This window comes from Lottia gigantea (assembly GCF_000327385.1).
Source record: "Lottia gigantea unplaced genomic scaffold LOTGIsca_116, whole genome shotgun sequence".
Classification (NCBI taxonomy): Eukaryota; Metazoa; Mollusca; class Gastropoda; family Lottiidae; genus Lottia; species Lottia gigantea.
The window spans coordinates 481,142-491,137 of record NW_008707145.1 but is presented as its reverse complement, the minus strand read 5'-3'; the positions used below and the strand labels follow the sequence as shown (position 1 = coordinate 491,137).

At 33.1% G+C, this 9,996-nt stretch overlaps 1 protein-coding gene across 1 annotated transcript; it reads left to right on the top strand.

Moving 5' to 3' along the window:
- Window positions 1-40: 40 nt before the first annotated feature.
- LOTGIDRAFT_199337 (hypothetical protein) lies at window positions 41-5,941 on the top strand. The gene is made up of 9 exons (XM_009047747.1): window positions 41-118; window positions 767-936; window positions 1,427-1,596; window positions 2,098-2,181; window positions 2,842-2,991; window positions 3,688-3,828; window positions 4,167-4,294; window positions 4,575-4,752; window positions 5,288-5,941. Exons 2-9 carry the CDS (start codon window positions 833-835, stop codon window positions 5,512-5,514), a joined length of 1,182 nt encoding a protein of 393 aa, XP_009045995.1. The 5' UTR covers window positions 41-118; window positions 767-832; the 3' UTR covers window positions 5,515-5,941.
- The last annotated feature ends 4,055 nt before the right edge of the window (window positions 5,942-9,996 follow it).

Sequence of the window (9,996 nt, the reverse complement as noted above, 5' to 3'; positions counted from 1 at the left end):
TGTTTTTATGAGAACAGAATTACGACAATCAGCAACATGAATGATGTTGACATGTCAAAAGAAAACTTTTAGAAAATAATTTTATGATGAAAAGCCCAAATAATTAAACAGTTAACAGGTGAATGATGTCCGTTTTCATTTTGTGCAGTAATTTCATTATTCTGTAATGTGACATTGAATTCCGAAAAGTTTTGTGACATATTTCAGGACAGTTTCAGTCGTTAAGCACTATTTTACTCCAGCTGTCAGTGTCATTGTCATGATCATGTCATCTCATTGACAGTCAGCCTCCCGAGACTGGGGGTACAAACAGGGGGCACAAACAGGGGGCATACTGACTCAAAGGGGGGACAACATTCGATGCTGAATTAAAAATACGACAACTCTGTGGAGGCATCATAGTTGCAAGCCCCTGATTTGTGTCTTTTTTTCAAAAATTGAATTCATTAGATGCACTTAGATACATATTTTGGGGCAAAGAAAATAAAAATTTTCACTTGGGAAAATTCATACTTTCAAATAATCAATTTTTCATTGTCATTTCCATCAACAAGAAGACTATATGATATTCTCAGTAGTAATAAGTAATCCCATGTTGATGTTGATATGTCAATATTCATGTAAAAAGATAAATATTGTGGTCAGACACTTTTTTGATGGATGATAGTACTGTAGACACCATAACATTTAATTAAAGAAACTTTTAATGCATGTTGGAGAGACTAACATGGAAACCCATATTTAACTTTTATATGTATGATTTCAGCAGGTAGTCAGCTATATCAGTGATAAGATGTAAGTTTTTAAACTGAAAAGCAGTTAAAAGATAAAAATGGTGGAAGTGTCAGGTCATTTATTACGTGGACCAGTATTTCTAGCTGGAGAGACTTTACAGTGTGAAATTAATTTCCATCATCCTGGATTGCTATCTGCCGAGTAAGTTTTTTGATAGATTTCATTTGAGGGTCATCACATTCAAACAAGACAGTTGACTGCCAACTATAAGTGCAAACTCTAAACAGCCAATAAATTATTTTGAAGGAATCATTAGGCACAATTTTTGGAGGACTTTGTTTCCTGCAATCATTAAATCTATAGCCCTACTTAGGGTAAAGATGGACAATCTTGCCTTTCTTTCATCACACAGTAACGTTCTTCAAAACCACCTTTGTCACTTTTGTGATCTTAATCAACTTTTTAAATGAAAATAATCACAGCTGATTTCATGGCTTCTGCAAGGGCTTTGCTTCCTATATGAGAAGAGAAAATGATAGGAATAGCAGAACTAAGGAATTTCTTTTTGGATCTTGGACCTCATGAACATTGAGGGAAAATCTCTGTATTTCTTTTCTTTATAAAGAACTTCCACATATAGGCTACTATCATATGCACATGCAGTAATGAAAATATGATTTGATAATTACAGATCAGGAGATGGTAATTCTGGTAATAAGATAAGATTAGCCTGGGCTAGTGTACAGATTATTTGTCAATGTACAGTCAGTGAATCTAGAGTTATATTACCTAGAGGACCTCTACCATCAACTGTAGATGTATCAACAACAGGCTGTGATACATCATTTGTTCCCAATAAAGGTAGGCCTATGCATAGGAGTGCTTTTTGATTTCTATAGTTTAATCTTCAAGCAAGTTTTGGGCCGAGATTTTCTACTAGCCAATGTGCTTTTTTTGTATTTAAACAATTTGTGCACCATTAAACAGGTGTACTGAATGTTCCAGCTCTGCACGAGACGAATTATTATTATTAGCATTTCTATGAACATTTCTATGAACATTTCTATGAACATTTCTATGAGCACCCATGTTAAATTTTTATATGTCCACATAATTCCATATGGAAATGCATTCCCACTACCCATCCAGTCTTGTATAAAAACCATTCCTTATAGTATAGTTAATTTCTAGCCATAATAAGACCAATGCCTTAGACACTAATTAAGAAATTTCTATTTATGTTCAACTGATATTTATGACATTGAGTCATGAGACATTAGATTCAAAAGAATGCTGAAGTAAGCTTACTTTCTCAATTTTATTGGTAGAAAATCAAACATGAATTATCTCCCTTTATTGCAGGTGAAAGAGGTCTGACTGTTTTATCAACAAAACCTAAAATATTATTCTGTGATTTATCATTACAGCCTAGACAAACCAAAACATGTAAGTATGTTTATATTTATCAAATTTATTTATATGGGGTTTAAAGAGACAGTTGCACTATTTTGGGGGTTGCTTTGAGTGTTGAATATATTTAAATAGTCTTCAAAAATACTAGATATGTAAGAAAACCACATAATTCCCTCAAAAATACCCCAAACTAGGAATTTTACTCACTATTTCTATATATCACAGAGTACCGGTATCTTAAAGTAATGAGTCGTCATTTTAACATTCAAACATAGATAATTCTGAACACACAAGGATTTGAACACTCTTATTCTGACACTGAGCTGTGAGCACTATTACTGATTGGCTCAGCTAGAAAATGATTCTCCTTTCTGAGATGATTGGCCAAAAAAATGGCGCATCTGTCCCTTTAAGAAGTTTAATCTCATTTCAATTTGTAACACATAGTTGTAATGGTTGAATGGGAATTCATTCCTGACACAGTATGCCATGTAGGCTTATTTAAAGCTTTGACAATAATTGTTTAAGGATTGAATGCTTCGCCATTCGAATTAACAAGTGAAAATGCTGCGTTAAAAAAAATCGACATTCAATTCTTATATTTACATTGGGTAGTGTTCAGGAATCTATCATGGTACTGTCTATTAAGATTATTGCCATAATATAATTTGATCTTGTTATTAATTATTTTAGTTCGTTATGAAGATTGTATACCAACTGATTCTCCACCATCATATAGAGGTCAAGCTGTTAAATATTCTTATAAAATTATCATTGGTACACAACGCTTTCAACAACCAACCAAATTGTTACGTATTCCATTTAGAGTTCTAGTTTTATATGGTAAATAATTTAACTTATCTGACAATGAAATTCAATACCTGAAAGCTTCTTAAAAGTCCACAAAAATATTGAAAAACATCAAATATATATATGTAATTCTATGCAAATCTATGCCTCTTGAGGTTTTATAGCACAGTCGGTTAGAACGTTGGTTCTTTACATGACGCCACTTGCTTGCTTATGTTGAGCAAATGGCAGCTGTGGGTTCAATTCTCGATCAGCTTATGATAGTCCGATGACCTTAAATAAGTCATCTTCACTCATAATTCCAGACGACCCAGCTGTAAATGGGTATAAATAATCCAGGAAAGATCAATGCCAAGAGGTTTGGCCAAGGACCACCTGGTATAAAAGGATCCTTTACTGTGTTATCCTTGTAAAATATAGTTGTTTCTTTTTTTCTTGTATCTGATATTATTTATTGTCATCCATGCTTGGCAAAAACAAAATAATTATTGATGAAAATGAAGCATGAAATAGAAATAAGGAGAAAAAACTCCAAACGTTACAATGATAGTTTTCCTCTGTAACTATTTACAGCTTAGCTCAATTGACTTTGAGAAACAAAAAATGATGATTTACCCAAAATTACCACAAAAAGTTCTGTGTCCTTTCCTTTGTGTATTAGATTTGATCTATGGCATATATTAATTAATAGATTAATTTAGATTATGAATAATATGTCTATTACTATAGGTTTAAATGATTTAAGTGTATATAATGAAGGTGAAGAGGTGGCCCCCAGTAATCCATTTTTACGTCCCAAACAGAAGGAGAATGCTGTGTTAGATATTGCTACTCAAGTTATGGCTACAGTCACTGCTCGAAAATCACCACGTAAGCAAGTTTTGTCAAAATCATGCTTGATCATTATTTGAAACTGGCTTGATACTTAATTAGCTGCCATGGCATTTTGTATCCAAAACACATTATTACTATTATTTCTTTTAAATTTAAAAATGTGAAAGAATACACCAAACCATTTTTATTTTACAAAAATAAATTCTTTGGAGATAACCCCCTCAGAAGCTTGCGCCTATGACGCCTCTACAAAGCTGTTGCATTCTGAATTGGTTCAGCATTGGTCATGCCTTTAAAATAATGGCCAAAATTATCAACAGCATAATGTGATATCTTAACATTTAAATATGACATACTTTCTCTTTGCACTTCAGATTCTTATAATATCACCAATAGTCATGGTAGAGTAGCTAAATTATTATTATTTAAACAAGCTTTTAAACTTGGAGATGATATTGTTGGTGTTTTTGAGTTTAAAGAAGGAAATGTTCCATGTGTACAGGTTAGTTGGCTAATAGTTGTTAAAACCAGTAACCACATAACCATCAAACCACAGTCAAACCACAGTCAAACCACAGTCAAATATGTTTTTTCACATAATCAGGATAAAAATCTGACCACTGCACAAAAACATACGGTAGATATTGTACTTGTATATTTTGAGGTAGAATACGTGGTAGGGAATGTGGATTATTATTGTTGGATTTCTTATCTATTCTATGTAGAATGAATCATTTCAGAAAATATGATTTTGATTTATTTTTTGTTCTATTTTATTCTAGTATTCTGTTACATTACAAAGTGAGGAACAGATATCAGAAGAGTGTCGTCACAAATTAGGACAAGGATCAGCAATAACATCGTTTGTTAAACATCAAGAAATGTGTTTACATGTTGATGAAACTCATATGGCAATACCAATACCTTTAACAGCTTCACCTGGTTTTATAACTGATATAGGTAAATGCAATGTATATTTCAGTGTAATATTTGTATATTTCAGTGAAACATTTGTAAATTTCAGTGAAATATTTGTATATTTCAATGAAATATTTGTATATTTCAGTGAAATATTTGTATATATCAGTGAAATATTTGTATATTTCAGTGAAATATTTGTATATTTCAGTGAAATATTTGTATATTTCAGTGAAATATTTGTATATTTCAGTGAAATATTTGTATATTTCAGTGAAATATTTGTATATTTCAGTGAGTTTAAGATGGAGATTACATTTTGAATTTGTAATATTTGTATATTTCAGTGAAATATTTGTATATTTCAGTGTAATATTTGTATATTTCAGTGTGTTTAAGATGGAGATTACATTTTGAATTTGTAATATTTGTATATTTCAGTGAAATATTTGTATATTTCAGTGTAATATTTGTATATTTCAGTGTGTTTAAGATGGAGATTACATTTTGAAATTGTAATATTTGTATATTGCAGTGTAATATTTGTATATTTCAGTGTAATATTTGTATATTTCAGTGTGCTTAAGATGGAGATTACATTTTGAATTTGTAACTCTAAGTGATCCTGGTAAGAAAAGTGATGTTGTCAATAAAATTGGTGATGATTTTACCAGTTGGAGAGGACCAGCTAATATAAATGTAGAGACAATGGTGTGGGATTTACCTATTAAAATATTCCCTGCTAATCCATTACATGTATCTGGTGTCACACTAATCAAATCTGGTGCCTCTATGAAAGTGTAAATATACATTTATAGCTGAAACTGTCAAAATTTGCTTTACCTGCAAATAGATCAAAATTTCACCAACCAATTATATACTGTATATTTGCGAATGTAGTGCGCAGCTTTTCACCCAAAGAGAGCTGGTTACACTGAGAGTAGACAGCCATTAAGATTACCATTTTAAATGATAACATGTATACCTATATATGGTTACAATATTATTATTTGAATATGAACCTGAAGCCAGAGTGATACAAGTGACCTAGTTTGAGCTCCATCAGATAATTTAGATAATATATTGAAATATATGAATTATTAAATATAATTTATCAAAATTTATAAAGTTATAATGTTGTAAATAATGGTTAAAGGAAGAGTTCTGCATTTATCATATTATTGTAACGCATATAGTTTGTGGTGTATATAGAAAACATATTTTATATAAATTTTGTCTTTTTTTTTATCAAAGTGGAACAGATATACCTCATCCATTTGTTGCAACGAAATTTTTGGTGGAATATTACTCCATCTTAATGCTTTTACTAATGCTGTATCCATCAGAAATATTGTGTCCCAACTAGCAAGCACCGTCCGTGGCGTAATGACAGATTTCTGTGGCCAGAAAAATACCGGTTGTCGACTAAATCGATACACAACCTACTTTCGTTTTAATCTGATAAGCTAGCAATCATTTTATGTTATTTTAATGGATGTCTAATTATATATTTAATTAATTGGATGACGCTCTTGAGGGCATCGATACAAGAAATACCGAGCATTAGGTCTACGGGTTATCGTTAAAAGTAGCTGAGATATCCCTAGTACTCCCCTCCTCCACACTTTGCACAATGATCAGGTTGATACATGTATGCGAATACGAAAGATTGCATTGAATTATTTTAGTGTGCACCGTTTTTGACCTGTTCCCCTTTTTCCCCAGCTGCTGTCGTGATGATGTCATACACAAAATCATGCTTTTATAAAAGGTTATTCACATAGTTATTTGACGTTAAATTGTACTCTTTCGGTAATGATTTCATTCGATTTTAAAACGGAATAGAGAGATATTTATGCCACTTCTATGCTCTAATTGAAACTGCCAATATCTCTGAAACTCGTCGACACACCTTGATGTCATGTGTTTCACAGAAGGTTGTTATCAACCATCTTGTACCGGAGTAAGTGACGGCCAATCACTACCTTGTGGCACTTCTAAAGTCTGTGAACAAATTGTCTCATAACGCTCTGTCAGAGTATAATATATAGTTTTTATAGAGCCCAAGTGTATCGATATTAATACATTTAATAATTTATATGATAAGAAATCGTCTGGGACATATCTCTTGCAATTTTCAGGTTTATGCGTAGATAAACTAAAACGACAATCATTTGGTGCATGTGTCCCACGAGAGCCAAACAATTTTTTATTAATTCCATATCTGATAGAGCTCGATTGCTTCTATCCTTATTTTTTTCAGAATAAAATTCCTATGTAGGGTTCATCTGCAATTATCACAAACTTAACGACGTCATCTATTATATCTGCCTTCGACAATGTTCAAAACGGCCTGAAAGTGACGGCAGTCTGCCATAGTGCAGTTTTTTTCTTTGAATTACAGGCGGATTTAAAATCTGAAAACTTCAGACGTCTGGTTTGCCTGCATAGAAATGCAATCTATCGCTATCGGTTTATAAAACAAATTATTTTCTCCCCAAATTCCCAGTCATAAACACTGTATGATATAATACAATTTTAATTAAATATAACTATTATCTTTTGAAAGTAGGAAGTATAAGCTGCTATTGTCTGAAAGTCCATATAGGTCAACTGAAATTAGTTCCAATATGATCCAGTGTCCAGTATCGATGAAGTTCATCTAGGCAATTAATTAATTTGTTAGGGTGTGATTTTTAATTACTCTTTCAAAGGTTTGAACTCTATGTTATTAACCCAAATCGTTAATGAAGCATCTCTTTAGAATGGACGATCTTGTCGCTAATATTTTGGCGGAACCAGTGAGGGTACAGAGATCATTTGTCAATGGTTTGTTCCCCAAATTGTACCCCCACTGCATTTATAACAATTTTCCAAAAATAATTTTCATACTTTTTGACTTAAAAATTTAAAATCAATTTTATTTTTCAAAATTTTGTAGTACGGGAGAACTCAAACGCTCAGATGGGAGGTTTGTGCCGATGCGCTCCACAGAACTGTCGTATTTTGAATCTGAACCTCGGCAGTTTGTCCCCCATTAAGTCAGTCTGTCCTCTAATTGTACCCTCAGTATCGAGAGGCTGCCGCCGCTACTGCGATAATAACTTGAAATCACCAGGGAGAACAGTGTCATGTATGCAGATCTCATCAAGATAACTCAGTAAATATATTATCATTAACAAATCAATCTATTGACTTAAACTAATCGTCAAGTGGAAACTTACTATAAAATCTATAAACATCTTTACTCGGAAATGGTTATTTAAAACTGTCATAACAGGATCTGCGTTGATAAAAAAATAAAGTTTAGTCTTTGATATTACGTCATTGCTCTCTGTGCATCGTTTATATTCTATTTTAGAACCGCAAACAAATCACCGAATAAAACTTTCTGTTAGTCCAATTACAGTACCTGAAGAAAACTTTACAAACGGAAAAAAGTTAAACCGATCACCAACTTAACAACAGAACCCTGAAGTAATACTCATGACCAACTTTACAGACAGAACCCTGAAGTAAATCTCATCACCAACTTTACAGACAGAACCCTGAAGTAAAACTCATCACCAACTTTACAGACAGAACCCTGAAGTAAAACTCATCACCAACTTTACAGACAGAACCCTGAAATAAAACTCATCACCAACATTACAGACAAAACACTGAAGTAATACTCATCACCAACTTTACAGATAGACCCCTGAAGTAAAACTCATCACCAACTTTACAGACAAAACACTGAAGTAATACTCATCACCAACTTTACAGACAAAACACTAATGTAAAACTCATCACCAACATTACAGACAAAACACTGAAGTAATACTCATCACCAACTTTACAGATAGACCCCTGAAGTAATACTCATCACCAACTTTACAGACAAAACACTGAAGTAATACTCATCACCAACTTTACAGATAGACCCCTGAAGTAAAACTCAGAAGCAACTTTACAGACAAAACACTGAAGTAATACTCATCACCAACTTTACAGACAAAACACTAATGTAAAACTCATCACCAACATTACAGACAAAACACTGAAGTAATACTCATCACCAACTTTACAGATAGACCCCTGAAGTAAAACTCAGAAGCAACTTTACAGACAAAACACTGAAGTAATACTCATCACCAACTTTACAGACAAAACACTAATGTAAAACTCATCACCAACATTACAGACAAAACACTGAAGTAATACTCATCACCAACTTTACAGATAGACCCCTGAAGTAAAACTCATCACCAACTTTACAGACAGAACCCTGAAGTAAAACTCATCACCAACTTTACAGACAAAAACACTGAAATATAACTCAGCAGCAACTTTACAGACAAAACACTGAAATAATACTCATCACCAACTTTACAGATAGACCCCTGAAGTAAAACTCATCACCAACTTTACAGACAGAACCCTGAAGTAAAACTCATCACCAACTTTACAGACAAAAACACTGAAATATAACTCAGCAGCAACTTTACAGACAAAACACTGAAGTAATACTCATCACCAACTTTACAGATAGACCCCTGAAGTAAAACTCATCACCAACTTTACAGACAGAACCCTGAAGTAAAACTCATCACCAACTTTACAGACAAAACCCTGAAGTAAAACTCATCACCAACTTTACAGACAGAACCCTGAAGTAATACTCATCACCAACTTTACAGACAGAACCCTGAAGTAATACTCATCACCAACTTTACAGACAGAACCCTGAAGTAATACTCATCACCAACTTTACAGACAAAACACTGAAATATAACTCAGCAGCAACTTTACAGACAAAACACTGAAGTAATACTCATCACCAACTTTACAGACAGAACCCTGAAGTAATACTCATCACCAACTTTACAGACAGAACCCTGAAGTAATACTCATCACCAACTTTACAGACAGAACCCTGAAGTAATACTCATCACTTTACAGACAAAACACTGAAGTAATACTCATCACCAACTTTACAGACAAAACACTAATGTAAAACTCATCACCAACATTACAGACAAAACACTGAAGTAATACTCATCACCAACTTTACAGATAGACCCCTGAAGTAATACTCATCACCAACTTTACAGACAGAACCCTGAAGTAAAACTCATCACCAACTTTACAGACAAAACACTGAAATAATACTCATCACCAACTTTACAGATAGAACCCTGAAGTAAAACTCATCACCAACTTTACAGACAGAACCCTGAAGTAAAACTCATCACCAACTTTACAGACAAAACACTGAAATATAACTCAGCAGCAACTTTACAG